Here is a 25,199-nt window from a genome sequence, read left to right as displayed (position 1 = left end):
GGCTAACATGGCAACATGATCCTTCGGTTTAAATATAAATTTCTGAAATGTTTCTTGGAGACGGCAGCATTTAAAAATTACTTGTCAGGTTATCTTAACTTGCAATTTTTTTAATGACCCAACACTTTTTTTTAGTTGGTTATGAATTTATTTTGGAAGAATTTCTATGCTTTTGTTTCCATTTTGACAATTACTAATTTGTGTCTAGCAAGTGAGGTCTCATGAAGTTATCCAAAAGAGTCTGACATCACTAAGCAGTAAGTAATGCTACTTAAGCACCATTAAATGCTGTTGGTTTAGCAGCTTTTAGGTTTATGGGCCCAGCCACAAGTCTGCATTCGATATCTTCTGGATATCTGTTTTGCCTGTATCTTCTGTGATGAACCTTACCTTTAAACCTACCAAATCAGTGATGGAGGAATGTGTGCTGGGATACAACTCCTGTTATCCCTGATCCTTATCTAGGCCACCATGGTAGCCAGAACACTGTTCTGGGGCCTGTACAGCCACTTCTGATTCAGATGCTGTGGAGAAATAGAGCTGTGTGTCACTGGCATATTGATAGTCCTGAATGGAGTAACTGTGGCCCTGAAGGACCAGGTGTGCATCCTGGACTCAGAGCTGTCCATGGAGGCGCAGGTCAATTCTGTGTCCAGGGCAGCTGTCTACCAGCTCCATCTGGTACACAGGCTGAGACCCTACCTGCCTGAGGACTGTCTCGCCAGAGTGGTGCATGCTCTAGTTATCTCCCGCTTGGACTACAGCAACACGCCCTACATGGGGCTACCTTTGAAGGGGACCTGGAAACTGCAACTAATCCAGAATATGGCAGCTAGACTGGTGACTGGGAGTGGCCACCGAGACCTACTGTATTTTTCGCTCCATAGGACGCACTTTTCCCCTCTTAAAAACTAAGGGGGAAAGTCTGTGCGTCCTATGAAGCGAATGCAGGGGGAGAGGCAGGCAGGAAAAGCCCCCAAGAGCCGCACACAAGCTTTGTGTGGCTCTTGTGGGCTTTTCCCCAGGAGGGAGAAGGGATTGACGCGGCCAGTCAGTCCCTTCTCCCTCCTCATAGAGAAGCCCGCAGGAGCCACACGCTCCTTAAAGGGTGCGCGGCTCCTGTGGGCTTTTGCGGGAGGTGGGGGAATTGCCATGGCCACGCGCAGCCTCTCCAGCCGGGGGAGGTTGCGCAAGGCTAAAGAGGAAGCCAAGGCAGGGAGCGGGATGGATCGTGCTCGCTGCTTTGGCTTCTTTAGCCGCGTTGGAGAGGTTTAGCTCCCGGCTGGAGAGGTTGCACGGCTATGGCAGAAGCCAAGACAGCCAACGGGATGGATCCCATTCACTGTCTTGGCTTCTTTGCTCTTTGGGGCTGGGGGGAGGGAATATTTCCCCCCCTTGATTTCCCCCTCTAAAAACTAGGTGCGTCTTGTGATCCGGTGCATCCTATAGAGCGAAAAATACGGTATATTGGCTCCTGGTACATTTCCAAGCACAATTCAAAGTGTTGGTGCTGACCTTTAAAGCCCTAAACTGCCTCGGCCCTGAAGGAGTGTCTCCAACCCCATTGTTCAGCCCGGACACTGAGGTCCAGCGGTGAGGGCCTTCTGGAGGTTCCCTCACTGTGAGAAGTGAAGTTACAGGGAACCAGGCAGAGGGCCTTCTTAGTAGCGGTACCTGCCCTGTGGGAACATCCTCCCATCAGATGTCAAGGAAATAAACAACTATCTGACTTTTAGAAGACACCTGAAGGGAGCCCCATTTAGGGAAGTTTTAAATGTTTGATGTTTTATATTATTATTATTATTATTATTATTATTATTATTATTATTATTATTATTATTCTGGTGGGAGCCTCCCAGAGTGACTGGGGAAACCCAGCCAGATGGGCGGGGTAAAAATAATAAACAATAATAATAATGCTGTGCTCCAAATCCTCAAATGACCACTCCTTGTGGCTTCATATAAATGTTAAGCTTGTAGTCCAAAAATATCTGGAGGGTCACAGTCCTTGCACTAAGTGCTGTGAAAACCCTGAAAGTCTTATCTGTATGCCTGTGTCTTGTTTCGAAGCATTAATGTTTCTTCTAGAACAGATCTTGCCTTGCTTTTGACCAGGAGTAAAACGTGACAAACTAAACTTCACTCAAGTTACCTGCTAAGTGGAATTCTGAGATTTCTCATTTTTTAAGCACTTCCCTTTGCCCCCTTGATTATTTCTCCCACCACTCGAGGCTCTCATAGCACCTGTAATATCAACTGCTGATCGAATGTTTCTGTCACATCTTTATGTTACTTGCTATTAAATCAAACCATTTTAGCTTCTGTCATCGAAATGCTTTTTAGCTTTTTCCACTTCACTGCTAGCAGAAATTGTTCCTGGCCTTTTGGTCTGCCTGGGTGTTAAAAGACTATTGCTGTAATACCAATTTACTTATATAGTTTTGTCTCTGTTTCTGTAGATAGTGGCTGCATTACGTGCAGCAAGGCATTGTGACAAATACTTTCAGTCTCCATGGTGAGGACAAAATTAAAATTGACCACAGCATTTGAAATCTGTTTTCGGTGTCACTTGGTGTTTCAGGCTGTCTGATTCCCAGTTTCACTGAATGCTATGAAAGCTAGGGAAAATGTTTATTTTCTGATGGCTGGAATACACACTTTTCTGTGTATTTACACTCTGGTCCTTAAACATATCAACTACAGTCATACCTTGTAAGTTGTACGGAAGCCATTCTGGAAGTCTGTTTGACTTCCAAAACATTCGGAAAGCTCCTGCAGCTAATTGGAAGCCGCAGAAGCCCCGTCGGACATTTGGCTTCCAAAAATAGTTTGCAAACCTGAACAGTCACTTCCGGGTCTGCGCGTTTGGGAGCCAAAATGTTCGAGAACTAAGCTGTTCAAAAACCAAGGTACGACTGTACTGTATTTGTCTCTGCTCCACATAAAATCTTCTTTTAATTCTTAAAACATGTTATGGGTCGAATTAAGTTAATGAGTCACTTTAAAGAAAAGGTGGGTGATTTGCTTCATGCACAAGGGACAGAACACATGGTTGATGAAGCACTCAAGTTGCCAAAGTATTTATCTGTGTGCTGCCAGGGTTGGGGGCTGCTGGATGAGATAGTGGTGAAGACAGAGAGAAGTGGCCATCTCAGGCAGCGAGTGCTGGAGGGCAATGAACAATGGTAGCCAGTTGCTGGAGCTTTGTAAACCATTCACCTTATCCAGTGCTCTCCAAGCTAGCCTGCTGCCTTCAGGTGCGGTAGAGAATGCTCCATTGCTCCATTGCCAATGGTCCATTCAGCCTTGGAAAATGAAATGGGGGAAAGGCACCATGTTGACCTTTGCCTCAGGCAACAAAATAGCTTAGGCTGGCCCTGACAGTGGAATATCTTCTTGTAGGAGTGGATTAAGATTTTCAGGTTGTGTTGTGCTATAAAGGTAAAGGTACTCCTGACTCTTAGGTCCAGTTGCGGACGACTCTGGCATTGCGTGCTCATCTGGCTCTATAGGCCGAGGGAGCTGGCTTTGTCCGCAGACAGCTTCCAGGTCATGTAGCCAGCATGACTAAGCCGCTTCTGGCGAACGAGAGCAGCACACAGAAAAGCCGTTGTGTTGTGCTGAGGGTACCTGTATACCTTTCCCCACAGGGCAAATAGCAGCACCAAGAAGCCAGAACAGAGTAAAGGTTAGTTCCTTCACCCAGCATTGCAAGCTGCAGCCCTAATCCAAATTAGAGGGGGGGGGGTTTGCTTTGGTATTATGAACCCTTAATAAAACCAACCAGAGATCCAGTCTCCTGCCCACATGTTGCATGGGCTATTGTGCTCTCTTACGTTGTCTTCTGCCTAATAGATGCACCTCAGGATCTGTAGGAGTTTGCTGACCCCATGCAATGCCCCTTCCCTTCTACCACGCACCTAGTTCTATTCCCTCATTTCCACTTTTATTTGTTGCATCAACTCTAGAGAGGCCACTTAAAGGTAAAGGGACCTCTGACCATTAGATCTAGTCATGGCCGACTCTGGGGTTGCGGCGCTCATCTCGCTTTACTGGCCGAGGGAGCCGGCGTAGAGCTTCCGGGTCATGTGGCCAGCATGACTAAGCCGCTTCTAGCGAACCAGAGCAGTGCATGGAAATGCCATTTACCTTCCCGCCGTAGCGGTACCTATTTATCTACTTGCACTTTGACGTGCTTTCAAACTGCTGGGTTGGCAGGAGCTGGGACCAAGCAATGGGAGTTCACCCCATCACGGGGATTCGAACTGCCGACCTTCTGATCGACAAGCCCTAGGCTCTATGGTTTAACCCACAGCGCCACCCACTTATGGCCTGTCAAAAAAAGTGAAAGTAAAGGTATAGTTGTGTACACAGCCTGAGCCAGGAATCGGAGCCCCTCTGACATAAGCTGGGTTGCATGAGGGACGACATTTCTGCTGTGTTTTGTTTTTTACTCTTGAGAGAAGAAACCAGGATGGGTAGGGAGAGAGGCATATGCAGGAAGAGGAAGAGGATAGCCAGGTGTAAGATTAGAGCTTTCTGCAGTAAAATGATTTCTTGATAAGTAGTCACTATATGCTATGTAGTATATGAAATACAGTGGTGCCTCGCAAGACGAAATTAATTCGTTCTGTGAGTTTTTTCCCTTTGCGATTTTTTTCGTCTTGCGAAGCACGGTTTAAATGGTATTAACGGTTTTAAGAAAAAGGAAACAAACTCGCAAGACGTTTTTGTCTTGCAAAGCAAGCCCATAGGGAAATTCGTCTTGCGAAGCAACTCAAAAAATGAAAAACTCTTTCGTCTTGCGCGTTTTTTGTCTTGCGAGGCATTCGTCTTGCGAGGTACCACTGTACAACTTCCTTCACGCCTGAGGCAGAACTGTAGTCTTTCACCACCGACATCCTCAGCAACTAGTTATTGCATTGTGAGGCATTGTGAAATGAATCCACAAAGTAGAGAAGCACTGCTTGCTGTTTCCTCATCCAGAAATGGAATTGCATCTGGCTTGTGCCAGCCATTGTTTGTCAGCAATCACATGGAAGATGGCTGTAGGTTTGCAGTTGACTGTAGGCAGCCCTGGAGCTCCCAGATCCCAGAGCATACATATATCAGAGAGGCGCCTCTGCTGCTTTTGACGTTAACAGCAGGACGCGAGAAACAGCCTGGTGAGTGACCGAATCTGCTGTTTATTTCTAGGTCAAATGGACATTTTTCATTCTATCATTTGCAGCCTTAAATGCAATGAAAATGTTCTATGAGAATATCCACCAATTTAATCGTGTGCAATGCTGTTCTCTCTTTTGTTGAAAATATTGAAGTCAGTGTTCCCTGGGCAGTCACATTTAGCAGCCCTTTTTTAAAGGATAGATTCATTTCTCAGCATGGGAAAGAGCTCTCTCAGCGCAAACCTGCTTAAAAGCCACAGTTCTCTAGTTGTTAAGAGACATTTCTTAAAATAATAGGCCCTTTATTCTGGAATATTTACTTTTCTCCCCTCTTCCCTTCCCTTTTCATATTTTTATTCCCCAGCATTACATATATTTTCTATTATGCTCATTTTCTGTCATGTTGCATAGATCTACAAAGGATGTGCCTTAAGGACAAATCCAATCCTGCCACTCTGAATTTGCATTTTGGAAGCAGCAGGGTCTATTTTTACTGACTGGCTGGCTGTGGGCACCTCCATTGGAGACAATAATTTGCTATGACAGACACCCATAAGGTGGCATTCTGTCTGTTTGAGGCTCTAGGAAACAGGAGAGCACGCTTAAGCAGAATCTAGTCTAGAGCAAACTTCAAGATGGCTGAAATTGAGATATGTACCATTTACATTCTTTAACGTATCCATCAAAAGTTCTTCTAAAACGATCCAGATGATTGCATAGCAAAGAACTGCTGTGTACAATCAACCATGTGCATTCAATATTGGAATTATCCTGGGCAAGTTCTCTACACATCCTGAATAATCAGCAAATGGACATAGAAATCTTCATCAATATAGGTACTGATTAAATGATCATCATTAAAATGTCAAATGGAAGGTTTGTATTATGTGTATATTAAAAATAGGATATTTGGGGAAAGCATTATTTCAATATCAATATTTATTACTGCATCTACATGCAGTGCAATCTTGAGCATATTTGCTCATAAGTACATCTTCCTTGGTTCCCTAGGACTTGATCTCTACTCCTTGTACCTTTATGGTGCAATCCTAGGCATGCATGCATGCTCAGAAGTAAATCCTATTCAGCTCAGTGGGACTTACCGTACTCCCAGGTTAAACGTGCACACCATTTCTGCTTTAGCAGCTTTAGCTTCTTTGGCACTACTAAATTCTTTCCAGGGTGTTACAACTGGATCTACAAATAGCTTTCCTGTCAGATTTGCTGCTGTGCATATGAGTTTGTGCCTTTATGGAACTGCCAGCTCCTCTAGACGTCAAGTATGAGACATACGCTTTCTTTTTACGCTACTCCCATTGGCTGTTTAAACTGTGCACAAATAAGCCATTCATGGACCATAGCAGCACACTTTCATTTTATTTGTCCATCACAGACATTGCTGCCATCTTGTTTGCTTTGGACAGTGTTGAGATTTTAAAAATTATTTCCTTCTGGAGCGCTCCATCTATCCCTGCCTCAACTATGCCTTGCAAAAAAAATAATAATCATTTCATATGTGTTCTATGTGGGCAGATGGGTACTGTAGATAGGTAACAGCATGTGTTTGAAGACTACTGTACAGTGTTCTATCTGGAAGAAAGCAGATCAAATGCCCCATCTCCTAAGAAATGGAATAGAGAAGAAACATAGAAGAAATGGCCTCATGGGTCAAAAACTAGGACCTCTGCCAGGCTTAGTTAGGTCCATGGGCCAGAGAGGTTCTCTTCCCTCCAAGTTAGACCCAAGGGAGCACCGTCTCCAATTGCTTATTTGTTAATTAAATTTAGATCTTGATCTTCTGTGACAACCTCAGTATGGCATAGCTGGAGATTCCAGGCTACTGACCAGACCCAATTTTGCTACGCTTCAGCGTGGTTGCTATATAAGGTGCCGTCGCAGAACATGTTGCTCATATGCTTTCACAAGCAGAGGAAGGTTACAGGTGACTTAGAGCAGGGGTGCCAACACAGCATCTGTGGTCACTGGTGCCTATGAAAGCCTGCATTGGCACCCCCAGGCAGACTTGCCAGGCTCTGAGCTTGCTTCTTGGCATTGGAGAAAGCAGGATTCATGCCATTAACAGCTGCATCTCCATAATGAGGACCAGCAGGACATTGGGGGAGTGGAGAGAAGCAACGACTGTACTCTAGTTTTGTGTTATGTCGCACCCCCACGGCAACCTTTTTGGGAATGGCTTTCACAGCATCCTCTCCCAAAATTTGGAATGGACCCACTGGTCCCAAAAAGTTGGCAGCCCCTGGCTTAGAGTGATAGCGCAATCCTGTGCTCTGGTGGTTTTGATTTCCATTGCAAGCCTTTCTGTGTCTAGATCCATTCATCAGAAGAAAGTTGCTGAATCATTGCATCAAGTGCAGCCTTGCTGATTGCTATAAGTGAAATTTATTGTCTGTGAGTAGACCCAGTGTCAACAAACCATCCATTACTGCCTGCATAGGAAGCCACATCACATCAAGTAAGACCATTGGTTCTTTTAGCTCAGTGTTGTCTACACTGGAAGTAGTTCTGCAGGGTTTCCGACAGGATACTTTTCCTCACCTACCTAGAGATGTCAAGGACTGAACCAACGACCTGTACACAAAGCAGATGCTCAACCAGTGAGCTACATTTGTTCCGCTAAATGACTTTTCCTCCCTTATGCAGTTTTGGCTAGAACAAAGTATGTTTTGTAATCTATACATAATTTTTTAGAACTATTTTCTCCTCCAACATAAGAAGCAAAAATAAAATGACCCTCTTCTGCGTGATATTTTTCTTCAACTTTGGCAGATCAAACATTTCACATGTTTTAACAGCAGTATCATCTCTACAAGAGCTTGCTCAATTAGAGAAAAGCCTTTTCTAAAAATGCCCATGCCATGCAGACTAAAAAAATCTAGGACATACGTTTCATAGAAAATAACCCTCTAGTGATGTCAAGAGTACCTCAATTTCCTCCACATTAGCTATCAGAATTGCTAGCATTCTCCTGTCTCAAGTGCGAGTGCGCCTCCAGGGAGAAGTCAAACCACTGTGCTATCAGCACCAAAATGAGCTCACTGGCCAGAGCAAGACCTTTAGGGGCCCTAACGTGCTGGCACCTGTCTGTTTCAAGAGACAATGGAGTGCACCTCCATTGTCAAACTGCTTTGTTAGCAGCACTGAAGTGACCTCCCCAGGGTGTAAGCCTGGGCAGTGTGTAAAGACGTCCTGGTTGCCCAGGCAACAAGACCTACCTCTCGGCCTTGCTTATGTGGTCCAAGGAAAGAAGACCAATAAGTTTCACACCAGCTTGGTTGCAGGAGTTGCCAGAAGGTGGTGTACAAAGTGCCATCCAACCATCATGGATTTGTGTGGGCTTGTATTCCTTAGCCCTTTATTCTCCTGAGGATATCCCACAAGGCAGCAAGGTTTAGGATCAGAGTTTTCCTTCTCCTAGATGGGCCACCTTCCAAGGCTGACAAGTCCCATCTGCCCCTCCTTTCCCTCTACTGCCTTCTTGACCCTTGGACCCATGATTGGTCTGCTCCCTCACCTGCTCAATCAACCAGAGCCTGTCTTTCCATGTAGGTGAAGTACCGTATCAAGAAAGTAATAAACAAATGAGAACCCTTATAAACAAACAATCAGGGGCATTTCACAGGGGACCGGGGAGCTGGCCCATTTGGGCAAATAGGGCACTGCCCCACCAACCTCATTCTGCCTTCAGCCAGCCTCCAGGGGAGAAGATGGAAGCAAAACTCAAATGAGTTGGTCATGCCTGCCATTGGCTCTGGTTCCACCTACTGTTTCAACTCCCAGCATTCTGCCCTTCTGGTCCCAGTGGGCACCAGCCATCACTTCATGGGGCACCAACTCTATGCCTCCCTATGATCCTGCTCTCTGTGCTCAGGGCTGGAATTAGGTTTGATGAGGCCCTAAGCTACTAAAGGTAATGGGGCCCTTTATATGTCCAGCTGTCCTTTGTCAACAACAAATTGTCGCTGTTTTTTGTGTTGAATATATGCTATATGGCAGGCTTCCTCAACTTCAGCCCTCCAGATGTTCTTGGCCTACAACTCCCATGATCCCTAGCTAGCAGGACCAGTGGTTAGGGATGCTGGGAATTGTAGTCTCAAAACACCTGGAGGGCTGAGGTTGAGGAAGCCTGCTATATGGTAATTTATGGACCTAATAGGTATCTAAAGCCATTTTATTTCTTTTTTATCTTATATTTTGGAAATGTACATCCAGTTTTTCCCCCCTTTGAATTTTTTTCTGGCCCCCAAGAGAGTGGGGCCTTAAGCTATAGCTTGTTTAGCTTATATGTAAATCTGGTACTGTCTGTGATGCATCGTAGGCCTGCTTCTTAGCACATTAAAATGCCAAAACAGGGAGGAAAGCTATTATATAGCCCATAAGTTCATGAATACACAAATAGGATTCCTTAATATCTTGGTCATTAAAAGGGGTTTTGTGTGTGTGATAATCCCTTGCCATTGTAAACACAGTGAGAACAGTTTACTGAAAATATTGTTTAATCTAAATTACTGGGGCATTCAAAGTGTACTTGAGATATCTTGTTTAACTAATTAATTATGCAAGGTTGATTAATTTTTCTTGATGTCCTGTCACTGATGAAGTTCACCCAGATGTCAAGGGAGGAAAAATGTGAATAGGTGCAAGTCAATAGATTGGTTAGTATCATTTATTCAAAGGAAAAACCAGAACTGTACAAAATCTTGTGGTTAATTATAGTATCATTTGATGTCCTACAGTGAATGTAATTTGACTCAAGCCACCCACTGTTACTTTTGTTTAAATAACTTGAGCTATGCAGAAGACAGGGAAATTTAACTTGGCCTGATTACATTTAATGCTTTGTATCATTACAGCCATATGGTTTTGTTCCACCAGCTCCTTGAGATGATATACTTAAATTGTTTTAGCTTCATGGAGTGGTGTAGAAACAGTCACAGATTTCTGTACTGGAACAAGAAAACTGTTCCTTAAAACACTGATTTGGTTGAATAAATTTTCGTGTGTATCAGTAAGCATTTCCTACTTGAAGAAAATACTCATTTTAATTTGGTGATCACATACTCTCCAACATTTCTCTGATGGAAATAGGGATGTCCTAAATAATAATAATAATAATAATAATAATAATAATAATAATAATAATAATAATAATAATAATAATTAATATCCCGCCCATCTGACTGTGTTGCCCCAGCCACTCTGTGCATATATAAACATATATATTGCAACATATATAAAAACACAAACATTTAAAAACTCCCCTATACAGGACTGTCCTTTAAAGGTTGTATAGTTACTTATCTCCTTTGCTTGGGGGTCACATAACTCCATACCCTCCAACATTTTCTCCAATGAAAATAGGGACATCCTAAGTAAAAGCAGAATATTCTGGGATCAAATCAGAAACCGGGACAGCTTCTGTAAATCCAGGACTGTCCCTGGAAAATAGGGACACTTGGAGGGTCTGTGATCACTTGCTGGGATGTGTGTATGGAGGTCCTGGGATGCACAGATGACAAGATTACCCACAAACTCATGTATAGATGGTGACCCCGGTGGATTTTTCAATTTGAGTGTGTGCGCAGGAGAGATCCTAAAAGCCAGTTATAGTGTGCAACATCCAGTTCCTGTAGCCTGAAAGTTTAAAAAGATAAAAAGCTGGTTTAGAAAGCAGAGTCTGGTGCTGAAAGGAATCTCACACTCTTGAAACACTTCCTGGAGATTGAGGGTGATGTACACATTTGTAAAATAAATAAATACATAATAAAAGAGTGTCATCCCACCCTTGGCATAATATATTAACAAGCCATGGCATTAATTGTTTAATTGTTCTCAAGGTTTTGGACTGGCAATGTGGACAACACAGCCTTGAAGGTGACAAAGTCAGGGTATAATTAATTAGCTGTTAAAAATCATGGTGTATTCTTGTCAATTTCACGAGAAGCTGCTAATTTGTCTTTGCTTGCCTAAAGCTGTTCTCTCTCTTTGTGCCATTTCCCAATTGCTCTGTTTTTGAAAGACACAGAGAGTAACAGCAGCTTGTGTTACAAGGGGAAATGGATGGGAAATCCTCTCATCTCAACAGGTCTCTTCTCCTGAGAAATGAGTGAGCCCTGATACTTAAAACCTTTTTTCACGGTAAAGCCTTCCAGCAGAGTACACATTCTGTGCAGATCACTTTTTATTACAGCTGTTCCGGTTCCATTGGCTTGTTATAAAATGCACACACTTTCCTCCAACGGTGTGTCTTTTGTAATGATAGATTTGCACCAACTATTGCACATTGTACTTTACATCTGCCTGAGGGGTATGGGAGACAAGCTCCCTGGTCCATTCAGTCTAACTCTCGAAAACTGTGCTTTGTGGCCCTCTTGCATTTTGTGATTGGCAAAGGTTTCTCATAGGCGGTCATCAAGGAGAGGTATAAATAATCAAAATCCTTCCTGGAATAATTGAGCTGGAAGACACCAAAAGGCTACATAGTTTGACCACGTGCCCTGTCTACAAGGCAATCCAACACACAGCATACCCTCCAATGCATTGAGTCCCAAACTGGGTCGTGCCACTTCCTGTTCGTGCTCCCATGAAAGTCACATGACACGTGAGAGATCACGGAGCCCACAAGACACACTTTGCGCTTTCATGCATTAAAAAATGTGCATTTTGAGGTGCTGCATGAGATCACAGCATGAAATCACGAGATATTGTGGTACCCAAGATGGCTGATGTGCTCTCATGGGGAAAACGGGATGTCTCAGTTTTTCTGGGACATCATATGAGAGCCAGTGTGGCGAAGTGGTTAGAATTTTGGACCATGACCTGGGAGATCTGGGTTCAAATCCCCACTCAGCCGTGAAGCACCTTGGGCCAGTCAGACTCTTAACCTAAATTACCTCACACAGTTGTTGTGAGGATAGAAGAGGAAGCGGGGAGAACCCCTTAGGCCACCTTCAACTCCTTGGAGGAAATGCGGGATATCAGGGTAATAACATATGTAAAATATGGAAGTGTATAAAGTCACCCACCATGAAAGTCTTCTTTACATGGGTTGGTGCTGACCTTTAGAGCCCTAAATGGCCTCGGCCCAGTTTACCTGAAGGAGCGCCTCCACCCCCATTGTTCAGCCCGGACACTGAGGTCCAGCAGTGAGGACCTTCTGGCGGTTCCCTCACTGTGAGAAGTGAGGTTACAGGGAACAAGGCAGAGGGTCTGCTCGGTAGTGGCACCTGCCCTGTGGAACACCCTCCCACCAGATGTCAAGGGAATAAACAACTATCTGACTTTTAGAAGACATGTGAAGGAAGCCATGTTTAGGGAAGTTTTTAATGTTTTGTGTTTTATCGTGTTTTTAATATTCTGTTGGGAGGCGCTCAGAGTGGCTGGGGAAACCCAGCCAAATGGGCGGTGTATAAATAATAAATTATTGCTATTATTATTATTACATGCCATTTGTGTGAAGAGAGTAAATGATCAGAAAGGAGCAGCAGAGCAGCACAGCTTCCTTGACTTCTCTTGTGATATCCACCCTGGGGTCACCCACACTTCCTCTTCTCCTACTGCTTTCCTTTTGGTGTCATGTTTTAAAGATTTTTTTATCATTGTTGTTTTACTGTTTGTTGTTTACTGCCCTGAACTCCTTTGGGAAGAAGGGCGGGATATAAATTTAATAAATGGATAAATTAAAAAATGAATAAGTAAGAAAAATTCCTTTTGTCCCCTAAAACTCTAGCTCATCCAGTCTTGAACTGAAAATGTTCTTCTGCCCAGGTAGATCAAATTGCATTTACTAGCATTTAGCAGTCATCTTCTTCACATACATACATATATACATACATAAAACCTACTTTAAAAACAGCAATAAACAAAAATAGGAAGGCCATCATAAGGCCAGAATCAACTCATAGTAATAATAACGATGATGATGATTTTTAAAAGCCAGTTAAATAAGTCGTTGTGCTTGAATGCTTGTGAGGAATGAGTACAGGAAGATGAGGATTATCTGAATTAAGTTCTTTAATTCTGAAGCCGCTTCATAAAAAAAGAGTTATTATTCAATATGAGAATGAGAATTCACTTGAATATAAAAATTAACAACCCACTCACCACTGCCTCCTGTGTTTATGAATTCCACATCACTTGATATGCTTAAACTACTCTTAAAATGTTTAATATTCTATATGTGATGGAATTTCCTCTTGAAACTGCATATCAAAATACATGGTATTTAATTTGCTTTTTACCCAGTTATCTTGCGGTGGTAGTGGTGTTCCTTTGTATTTGGCTATAAATTACAGATAGATAATGTTGCACACAATCCCAGTCTCTGAGTGGTGTGAGATTCCTGGGGTTCCATGCGCTTGGCAGGGGTTCAGTTTCCTTGGAATGAGGGACAATGGAGACTGTGTTGTCTGTAGGATATATGGTTTATTTACACATATATACAACCTGAGCCTAAGATGAAGGTGAAAACACCCCATAAGGTCTTGCTTCTCCCGTAGTCCCAGCCTTTGAAGCAAACAGGAATCAAGCATGATTCTTCCTCTCTGGCCGCTGGCTGCCTCTCACCCAGGTCTCTCACACAACTCTCTGGTTATTGTCCTTCTCACTACAACACTATTATCCCGCAGCCGATAGAGCAACTCAAGAAGTGGTTTTTGTAGTGGAATGTTCATGTCAGTAAATAATATTCTGTACCTGTGGTAGATTATTCTAAGGATCAACCGTATGACCGGGTTTGGATGTTATTTCCTGGCTTCATTAACCATGGTTTATGAAGCCAGGAACAAGCATAGGGTTTGCCAGCTCCTCCGTCACCCCTCCCCACACTTCTTCTCATACACAATTCAATTTCAATTTCCTTTTACACTTGAATTACACCAGAATTACACATCATGCCCAAACCAAACATAATAATTCAGACTTATTACCGTGGTTAGTTGAGCAAAGATGAAAACAGGGTGAGGTCTTCAACTTTTTTTTACTCAGTTTACCCATTGGAATTAATTAACATGACTAAGTTAGGGTTATTTGTTTCAGTAGGTCTGTTTTGAGTAAAAGTTATTTGAAGACCATGCAGAGTACCCTGGTTCAGGCCTAACAGTGACTCAGATTTATGTGCAAGTGAGGAATGCAGTTTCAAAGCCAGCATTTGAGTGAAGGAGGAGAGGGGTGACAGACGAGTACTGAAGCCTGACGGTTATATCTGCCTTCATAAACTATGCCTTGTGAAGCTGGGAAATACCATCCAAGCCTCTATTTCTATATTCTGTATGTTGGATAATGACCTGGTTTGCATGTCATGCTAAGCCAAACCATGGGTTAATGTGAACACATGGACTCTGGGAGAAGAGATCATGGCTGTTCTTCCCTCTCCTGTTGTTCTGGCTGCTGTGCTGACCCAAGCAATAGTTCGACTTAGCTGCATGCTGTCCAAATCCAGGCTTGTGGTTTAGCTCTCTCCATACTAATCATGAGCTCATGGTTTGCCCAGGGGACGCCATGCTAAAGTAAACCATGGCTTAGCTCAGCATTACACAGCAGCGGACTGACCAAGGAAGAGCACAGTAACCATGGTCTCATCTCTGGCAGCATGCGTGTTTGTGGCAAGCCATGGCTTGGCTTAGCGTGACATAGGAACCAGACCAATGTTTTGTTTTACCTAATAAAGAGATCGATTTTCTCATTCTCTCCCTCTTTTTATCAAAGTTAGCTGGTTTAGCTTCTTTTTAGATTTTATAAAGAGGAAAAGAGATTAGTTTCATTGCAGCTGAATGAGGGATAGATGCGATCTGGACAAAAATAGTTTCCTCCAGCACCAGCTGTTACGTAACTTGATTTAAAATTCAGCAAGAGAGCATGGTTAACGAAATACCTTTCCTCAGCCTTTATTTTTAAGATCTCTGGAATTGAAACTGAATTGCTTTCATGATTGGCAGATGGCTTTAACAATATGGGTCAGTGGGGGGAGGGAATTAAGAGCTTATTAGGAAACACACTATCCTGGGGACACAACATTGATTGATACATGTCCCCTCTCTGTAATTAATTAATTTTTATAATGAATGATTTTAGAATGTTGTTTATGTTGTACTTTTGTACTGTTTTATTGTTGTTAGCCGCCCTGAGCCCGGCTTCGGCTGGGGAGGGCGGGATATAAATAAAATTTATTATTATTATTATTATATTCTGTACCCTAACATGCTTAATGAGTTTTTGTCTGACATGGACCAATTACTGTTACTGATGGGTGCACTGATGGGTTGCTGAGTCAGCATAATCTGAGGACCAAGTTCTGTGAGAAGCTCCGAAAGCTTATTGCCTTACGCACTAAGGGTGAGGCACAGATCTCAGACATTGCATAAAAGGCTTTGCACCTAGCTGCACAGAAAGCCAGGAGGAAGAAAGAGGCACAGATAAAGCAGTTATCATCTGTACCTTACGTTTGAACGGGATGTGTTTTTGTGAGCACTGTATTAAATGGACATTTGCCCAGCTATTTCTTTCATTGTATTTGTGGTGTGCCCCTGTGGTGTGGGCATTCAGGCACTGCCAATGTTCCAGGTCAGCTCGGTAGGTGAATAGGCCACCATGGAACAGCTGTGGCATGTTGCTATGCTGTAATCCTTTAATTCGATACTTCTGATACCAGAGACTCATGGATTGGACTGTGACCATCTGATGCACAACTAAATATATGATAGATTGTGAAGATCCAAAATGCAGGTATAAAAATGCTCTGTCAAGCTTATGTGTCCTCTAAGATGTAGAAGGAGAAATGTAGGGTTGCCATTCTTTTGAGCTTTCTTTAAATCAGCAAAAACAACACTGCCGACATGGGTTTCTGGACATTTTCGCCTGGACACTGCTTCCGACTGCAGTATTCCAGGTATGTCCAGGAAATTCGGGACGTATGGCGACCCTAAGAAATGCCCACTTTTTCTTTTCTTTCTTTTTCTTTTTTACACTGGTTATATCACACCTCTAACTGTTTTATTCACTATTTAAAGGTGCCATATATTTATATCATGTATAATTCACTTCCAAGGCAGCCTTATCATGCAGTTTTGATATGTGGAAATGCCTTATTACTGAGTCAGACAAATGGTGAATCAGTCAGCAGAGTTCTGACTCTGGAAATGCAGCCTCTCAGCAGAGCAATATGGATCCTTAAATCCATTTAGCTGCAGGAGATAATAGTGCATTAGGAGACTACCAGAAACGGCTGAATTATCCTGTTGAGTGGTCACTTAGTTTATTAGGGCGGATAGCAGCTGGAACAGTCTGTAGCCTTGACCAAAACACTCTCTAGCTCAGACTAAAAATTTCCTAGCTGGATTTGTTAACCTTTTCTTTAAACCCTGTGGTGGCATTTTAGCTACTTTTCTGACTTCATGAGAGCAATAAGGCTCTCAGCAAGTCCCCTGCCTTTCCCCCCACTTTGCCACGTGCATCAAGCTCATTTTGTTTCGGCTATCTTGCCTGCCTGGTTTATAGGTTGGTGTAGAGATGACACGACAGTTGCCTTGCTCTGCCAAGCAGAACGCTAGTGGACGAAGAGAAGGACAGGGAGGAGGAGCCTGGCGTTCCTAGATTAGTAGGAAGAATGACAACCCGGGGAGGACACTGCCTGATGATGCCATTTCTCTTGGGAATGTGTGTGAGATCTTTGCTTTCCTTTTGTACCTAGGGAGCTGGATTAGGGCAGCTTTTTGTTCTTCTGGGAAACCATGTAGTGAATTAGGTGCAATTATTCAGTGATTTCTACATGCCGCAAGCAAGTGTGAGCTTTTAAGGAACGGGGAGGGACGGGCTGGAAAGCTCTGGCCTGGGATGTTTTGATTATGTTTGTAAGAAATTTGACAGTGTGGAAATGTGATAGACTTTCAGCCTTCGTGTGTGTGTGTGTGTGTGTGTGTGTGTGTGTGTGTGTGAGAGAGAGAGAGAGAGAGAGAGAGAGAGAGAGAGAGAGAGAATATGTGGTAACTGGCAGTGATTCATGGTGACTTTGTTATGGGTAATAGGAGAAAGGATTTGTCTTAATTTTAATAGCTGCCAGTATGACAGCGGTAGTATCTGCAGTGCTGGAGGAGTGCTGTGCAGACTCAAGAGTGCAATGAAAGGAAGCAGACCAGCAGTTACTCATGCCAATGAGAGTCGCCAGAATATCTTCCTCCAACATTCTCTTTTCAACCCAGGAGAGGTTTCCTTAATGTGTTTATACAGAAACATGCTCTAAAGGTGTATGTTAGTGGTTAAGTGTTATTTTCCTTGTTGAAATACACATACAGTACACAGAGAGAGGGGGTGGAGAGAGAGAGAGAGAGAGAGAGATCAGCTTAGAGAGTTTCACAAGGACTCAGTTTTATATACAACAGCCACTGGGCAAGTGCTGTGTGTTGTGCTTCCTGGGGTTGTACTAGATATTGATCAGTAGGAAGTAATTAGTTTGCCTGTGAGCAATGCTCAGATTGGCAATGGTGAATTTTGTGGGCCTAATCAGAATCCAGCATTCAGAATGTAATGCTGCTGAGAGTAATTTAGGAACCGTAATAAAATTCATAAAATTCATTGAAATGGCACAGTTAAGACTGGGTTCAAATAATAATTAAGATAGGTGTGTTTCTTTGTTCTCAAGTGGGGAAGGTTTTCTCAAATTACAAAACGGCACCATGCAACTGTGACACTCAGTGGGGACTATTTGGCTGCTTTTGTCACCATTAGATAGGGCATTGTGGCATACTTGTCAAAATCACATATGCAACACAATCCTAGACATGTTTCCTTGTAAGTAAGCGCTGAGTGTGTTCAACGAAACTTTCTTGGAGTAGACGTATGTGCTTAGGATTGCATCCTTATAGTTCCATCCTGTGTACGTTTACACAGAAGTAAGTCCCACTGAATCCAATGAGAGTTACTCCTAAGAAAGTGTGTTTAATATTACAACCATAAAGTACACACACACACACACACACACACGTTTTGTGTTGGGAGTTGTTGCATTACTACATTAGGAACATGTAAAACCTTTCCGGATCATCAGTTTTTAGCACAATAAAAAGTGCAGATGTTTGCTGCCTGATTGTTGCATGTGGCACGTTTCCTTTCCTTGAGGTTCAGCTTCAGCTTCAGCAGTGTTGATTTTTTTGCCTAGCATGATGCAGTGTATCTTAGACTATTTTTAAAAACCTAACTTCTTCCTCCACAAATGGTGCTCATTGCCAAAATGTGATTGCCGACATGTCAAAGACAGCAATATCAGTGATGTTCATGAGGATAAGCAATACACACCCATGCGAGATTTTTTTAAAAGTGTTTGTGATTATTGCTACAGTATTTATGTATTTATTATGGCTATAAAGTGTTCATTGCAGCATATTATTTATTATTATTATTATTATTATAATAGAGGTGCTCAGGCATCTAACCTTTAATAAAAGTAATAAGCAAGGCTATTGTCTCTCCTAGCAGAACCCTGACATGCTATTTCTGTTTGCCATGAATTTATTTAGTGCTTTGAAGGCGCCCCCCCCACTCCCCTGCTTTCCACTGCTGAAGCATAAAACTACACTGATTATTTTTTAAAGGACCAGATAGAAACGTAGCCCATCACAGCAAGGCTATTCAGCCCTCAGTCCCAAACATTTATGTGTCGACTGGATATTGCACTGCTGTCTTCGACTGGGAAGAAGACGGGAGAGTAATCTGTATGACCTTTATCTCTACCTATCACTGGAGCTGTGTGCAAATGGCCCCATAAAATTCCCCACTGTATTTGTGGGCAGAGAAATTGGGGTCCATTTCACTGAATTTCTTCAAAAGGGAAAATAAATTATCCAATGTTTCTGCAGGGTTGGTGATCACCATTAGCAATGGCAGTACCAGAGGGGAGTGTTTCCCCTCCTAAAATTTTCTTTCTTGCTTGCTATCAGACTGGCAGCCATTTCCCATCCCATTATAGTCTTGGGGTTTTTTATTCTTTCACTTTTATTTTCCAAAGCCAGCCTTGCATGCTGTTGGTAACTCAACTTATGCTCAGGTTTTACTAAAACCTCAGTTTTCATTAACTCTACACATCCCTTGCAAGTTTATGTGTCTTTTGGCAATAAAAATGTATAAACAATGAATACTGTAATATCAGAAACTGGAGGGTGGGGTGCTAATGGGAATTTCTAGTGGTCAGAGGCTGTATTGCTGTCTATAAATTCTTATGCCAACTCACAACCAGCAGAAACAAAATAAATTATGGAAACCTACTTGATTTGCAAGGTTCATGCAGATTGCAGCTATCCTCAGTGCTGAATTGGGGTTGTGTTTCTGCAGAATTTTAATTTAATTTAATTTTTTTTAGCTTGCGGTGCACATGGGCTGCTTTTCATGCTTTTGAGGCTAAGGTGGAATGCTTCCTGAGCTTAAGCAGATATATTATTAGCAATCCAAACTGATGTGCATTTTGGGTGGAGTGGGCAGAACACTTATAATCCAAGTTTTCACTTTTAAAAGAATTGCCTTTCTTCTCTTTTGTATACACAGCAGGAAGAATTATGGTCTAGAGCTCCCGACATTAGCCATGGAAGTAGCACTATCTCCCATCAGGTCTCAGGAACTGGATTCTGTAGCTGCAGATGCATCTCCCATGGTCATTAACATGACTCCCACCACCGAGCAAGATGGCGGAGAAGACGCCATGAAAGATCTTGATTCCGGACAACAGTATGAAAAGCCCCCTCCACTTCACACGGGAGCTGACTGGAAAATCGTTCTCCACTTGCCTGAGATTGAGACATGGCTGCGGATGACATCAGAAAGGGTCAGGGATCTGACTTACTCGGTGCAGCAGGACTCGGACAGCAAGCATGTGGATGTGCATTTGGTGCAGCTGAAAGTAAGCAGAAGTATTTCTCTCTACATGTTACGTGTGAGGGAGAGGGTACCACTAGGCATGGGGGAGGGATTTGGTTCAGGTCACCTTGAAATGTGAGTTTACACCAGTTCACGAGCGATAGACTTGTAATCTGGGGAACCAGGTTCGCGTCTCCGCTCCTCCACATGCAGCTGCTGTGTGACCTTGGGCCAGTCACACTTCTCTGAAGTCTCTCAGCCTCACTTACCTCACAGAGTGTTTGTTGTGGGGGAGGAAGGGAAAGGAGAGTGTTAGCCGCTTTGAGACTCTTCGGGTAGTGATAAAGCGGGATATCAAAGCCAAACTCTTCTTCAAACAACAATATGCGAACCAAAACACAGCTATCCTTCAAAATTCACATCTCTCTGAATTTTGCAATGTGGGGGGTAATGTGTACCCAAATGCATCTGCTGAGGTAAAGCAGGCATATAGATGCATGTAGTAGTGAAAGTAAGCAAATGCATTATAAGAGGGAAATGTAATGGATTGGCTGGATGCAAAGGAGTGGTGGGAGGCACCAGCTGGGGACCCCCTCAAGGGACCCCGCAGGGGAAGAAGGCTCAGAGCCAGGAGATTGGTGGTGGGACGATGATACATGGTCAGAGGGAGAAGAGAGAACAGACTGGGGGGAGGAGGTGTCGGAAGCTAAAGAGGCAACAGGGTTTAGTGAGAAGGAAGAGGCTGTGGCAAAGAGCAGTTCAGATTCTGAGGCAGAAGCAGAGAGGGGTCAAGAGGCAGAGATGAGGCAGGCTGCTGAAGAAGCCAGGGAATCTCCCCTTCCTGCTGTGACTAGCTCCCCTCCCTCCCTGGTCTTCCAGAACCCACAGAGAAATGGAGAGGGCAGAGCAAAGAGAGGCAAGAAGCCAGAACCTTAGACTACTAGGGAAGAAACCGGCAGAGGAGCCTTAGGGAGCGGTGGGAAGGCGGGGACCTGCAGTCCTCACAACTGCCTCATTGGAGCAAGACCCACTGGGAAGGGTTGCTGTAATCACTAGGGCTGCACTGGTTTGGTTTCTGTGAATGAAGAGTTAATGTTACTGACACTAGGTACTCACCTGCCCCGACTCTGGCTCCAGACAGGAAAATATGCTTAGCAAAATGTGTATATTTGTCAAATTTGTCAATGAAATGTGTATATTGGGCGATATTCTAATTAAAATGCTAATGAATTTTCATGAGGACATGTGTGGTGGCACATGTGGTGATGGATAGAGCCATCCTCCTGCACCAGAAGGACCAATCCAGCATTCCTTCTGATACAACTGAGCAGCTCTGGTCTCACTGTTGCCCTGTACTGTCCCATACCAGCCCAACCCGAAGAAGTGGCTGTGATGCTAGTGTCATGAGGCAGGTCCATGACTCCACCCCACCTGTATGCCTCATGACCTAGCTTCTGCATTACCCTTCTTGTTGTTCTTCCCATGTAACTCGAGTTTGAATTCTGATGGATTTGGCCCTTCTGCTTGTACATACCAGGCTCAGTGGTGGCAGGCTCTAATATGGGAAAGGGCAGATAAAAACTGTGATAGTGATTAGAAAATTTGATTAAGGGTGTTTATGTCCTAGAAAGAAAGAAAGAGAGAGAGAGAGAGAGAGAGAGAGAGAGAGAGAGAAGAAACTGCTCATCATTTGGAAACATTTTTAATCAGCCTTCCTCGGTCTTTTACTGACTGGTAGTTTGTAGAAGTGGATTTAGGACAGGTTCCCTCACACCAGGGCCAAGGGGTTGCTTCCCCATCTCCTTCCCAAGGCCTAGTAAGCGATTGCTTCAGGAAGGAGGTGCAAAGGTTCTGGAAGGGTGCTAGAATCCTCCCACCTCCTTCCCAAAACCCAGTTAGCTCTTGCCCAGCTTTGGGAAGGAGGTGGGACCTCTAGAACCCTGCCAGAGAGCATTAAATTTTGGCCTTGCACATGGCACAATATTACCAAGGTTCGCCCCGATAGTCTGGCATCTGAGTGTATGTACAGCAAGAGTTCCAGAACAAATAATTTTGCTACCTGTGGCGAAGGACCAGATGGTGCCCCTTTCACATTCCAGCAGACTGGACAGGCAGTTGAATCTTTCTTCAACACTTATGACAGGATCATGTCCTCCACCACACCTGAGGCAGCAAGCCCGATTAGGGGCACCAGGAGCAGCTGTATAGCATAAGATAAGCCTGCTGGATCAAGTCAGTGGCCCATCTAGTCCAGCATCTGGTTCTCATAGTGGCAAACCTGGTGCCTGTGGGAGGCCTGCAAAATGGACTTGCATGCTCTCTGCCCACCAGTGATTCCCAGCAACTGGTATTCAGTGCAGGTAAAACATGGCCATTGTGGCTGGTAGCCTTCTCTTTCCTGAATTTGTCTAATCCTCTTTCAAAGCTATCCAAGTTGCTGGCCATCCCTTGCCTTCTGTGGGAGTGATTTCCACAGTTTACCTATGGACAGTGTGAAGAAGTATTTTCTTTTATTTGTCCTGAATCTTCCAACACTTAGCTTCATTGGATGTCCATGAGTCCTGGTATTATGAGAGAGGGAGAAATACTTTTCTCTTGTCTACTTTCTCCATGCTATGCATAATCTTACAAACTTCTGCCATGTGACCTAAAAAGTTCCAAATGCTGCGACCCTCCCTCATAGTGAAATTGCTCCAGCCCCTTCATCCTTGTGGCTGTCCTTTGCTGAACCTCTTCGAACTGGTTCTGAGGTGTCAACAGATGGGAATGGTGAAGGTGGTAGAGCAGGGGTCAGCAAACTTTTTCAGCAGGGGGCCGGTCCACTGTCCCTCAGACCTTGTGGGGGGCCGGACTATATGGGGGGGAATGAACGAATTCCTATACCCCACAAATAACCCAGAGATGCATTTTAAATAAAAGGGCACATTCTACTCATGTAAAAACACCCTGATTCCCGTACCGTCTGTTGGCCGGATTTAGAAGGCGATTGGGCCAGATCTGGCCCCTGGGCCTTAGATTGCCTTCCCATGTGGTAGAGCCTCAGGCGGAACAGTTGAGGAAATGGGCTGCCCCTAACATCTGTTGCCTGACATGTTTCCTCACTCTGCCTAATGGTCAGTCCAGCTCTATACAGCAAAATAGCACAATAAATAAATAAGCACTACCATTTTTTTAAAAAAGGCTTAGAACTCCGACATGAGTACGTAATACACTTCGTTACGGGAACAGATAATGGATTCGGTAACTGGTCATAATTATAGAAATGGTTTTCCTCAGAACAACCACTTCTGTGTGAGTAAATGCTTTGCACAGAAAGCAACCTGCAGACAGATGATTGGTATTCATCTCACACACCTTCCCAATGTTGTGAAGACAGTCTGCCACCTCTGCTTTACAAGCTTTCCGTGATGTGCATGAGCTTCTTTGGAGAATTCAATAGAAAGACATATATGTAAATCTCAATTTACATGTGGCCTCTGCTTTCCGACCCAAAGCGAAGTAGCTATGCTTGGTTTTCTGTTTGTTTACATAATTAAATAGAATATGGTCCACCTCCCAGTTTTTCAAGCATCCAACTTATTTTGTTTAAAAAATGAATCATACTTTCCCCATGAAAGAAGACATCTTCACACAAAAGGTTTTAAAATCTGCACTGTGAGAAATAGGAAGATAAAAGGCCAGCATAACCTACCAATAATCACCAGTTGCAAGTGCAAGTAGAAGACCCATTTCCCAGCTCTCACCCTCTTTTTTTTTTTTGAAGAAGTAGTGAGAGGTTATCTAGCATCCCGTTACAACAGCTGTTTTTCAATTATGTAACAATGTTTGGAGTCCACTGGAGATTTATGGTTTATTTTCATTCCAGTTGAAGTGAATAACTGCAGCTAAGCGTTTGAGCGGGCTCATTGATTTTAATGGCATTTCCCAACTTTGTTTAGGATGGTAATTTTGTTATTTCTTAACTGGTGGATACAATTGACTAGTTGTTACTACCTTAATTCCTAGTGGCAGAGTTGTTACTCTGTATGTGTGTAAGCTCTGTGGACATAAGGCACAGTCAATGTATGAAGGTCCGGGGCGTGTACAGTGGGCATGATCCTGCTTCATCTCCACATGTTCATTGTGTACAGTTGAAAGACCATGCGAGAAAGGCTTCTGAGATGCCTTCTCCCTCTCTCTTAACACAAGGACTAGGGGCCATTCGATGAAGCAGGATGTTGAAATATTAAGGACAGACAAAAGAAAGTACTTCTTCACACAGAGCAAAGTTAAACTGTGGCATTTTCTCCCACAAGATATAGTTTTCATATAAGCAAAACAGTAAAAGAGAGTCATTATATTTCTGCCTAATAGCTGGACTGTTTTATATACCCTGAGAATTCCTCTGTGAACTTTAGAGAAATAAAAGAAGATAAGCATCCCTGCAGGGAGCTTTGACAATAATTTGTCCAATTATATATTACTTTACAAAGAAAATGAAACGGGGAATTTAATTTTTAGTACTTGTTTTTGAGAGCTCCCTTGTGTGCCATGTTGCCTTCTTACCAGTGATGTGTAAGTACTAATGACCCATTTTACTGTAGGCAACTTGGATCAGGCAAAGCAATGGAGAAATCCTGTAAATATAGAAGTCCTCATAGATGACTAGAAATAGAAAACATTTGGTATCCAAGCTTTGTTTGGATTTGAAGAGATCCTCAAACTTAAAAGAGTCAAACTGAGGTCTCTACCCCCAGCTCTCTTGTTAACACAGTCTCCCTCAGATTAAAATCAACAATATAATTTTGATGAGCTTTAATTGGGGGGGGGGATGTTGGTGCTGATAGTTTTGTGTCAGCAAATTCCGACAAAATACAAAGAGCTATTACTTCAACATTCCAAACAGCTATTAACAGCCCATATTAGACGGGTTAATTAACTTGCACAGTGTTTTAATATAGCAACAAAATGTTCGCCATACTTGGAGGTTGTTGCATCCAGAAAACAGTTGTGTTACACAATTAGAGCATGAGAAATTGTTTGCTCTCCTCAAAGATATGGGTTGCAGAAATAGTGACACCTGGGTAATGATGCACTGCTATTCAACATTTGCAAAGGATTGCAATAGCTTCTGTTAAACTGTTACATATCATAGAAAGTGCTATAGATGTTGAGCAGAACACAGAAATGAATGTAACT

The 25,199-nt window shown here is 43.2% G+C and overlaps 1 protein-coding gene across 3 annotated transcripts in view; it reads left to right on the top strand.

Annotated features, from left to right (window-relative positions):
• The window catches only part of AKAP6 (A-kinase anchoring protein 6), a 246,800-nt gene that overhangs the window by 19,203 nt on the left and 202,398 nt on the right, over positions 1–25,199 (top strand). For 2 of the 3 annotated variants that reach the window (XM_081207493.1, XM_081207492.1), the window contains exons 1-2: positions 16,759–16,835; positions 19,713–20,064. In XM_081207493.1, coding sequence (XP_081063619.1) covers positions 16,786–16,835; positions 19,713–20,064 — 402 coding nt within the window. In that variant the 5' untranslated portion in view covers positions 16,759–16,785. Of the gene's footprint in view, positions 1–16,758; positions 16,836–19,712; positions 20,065–25,199 lie in introns of those variants that run through there. The other variant, XM_081207494.1, reaches the window with a different exon arrangement.

The sequence above is a fragment of the Podarcis bocagei genome (assembly GCF_964188305.1).
Source record: "Podarcis bocagei genome assembly, chromosome: 1".
Lineage (NCBI taxonomy): Eukaryota > Metazoa > Chordata > Lepidosauria > Squamata > Lacertidae > Podarcis > Podarcis bocagei.
Note: the sequence above shows the minus strand (reverse complement) of the source record. Positions and strands in the feature narration are given on the sequence as shown.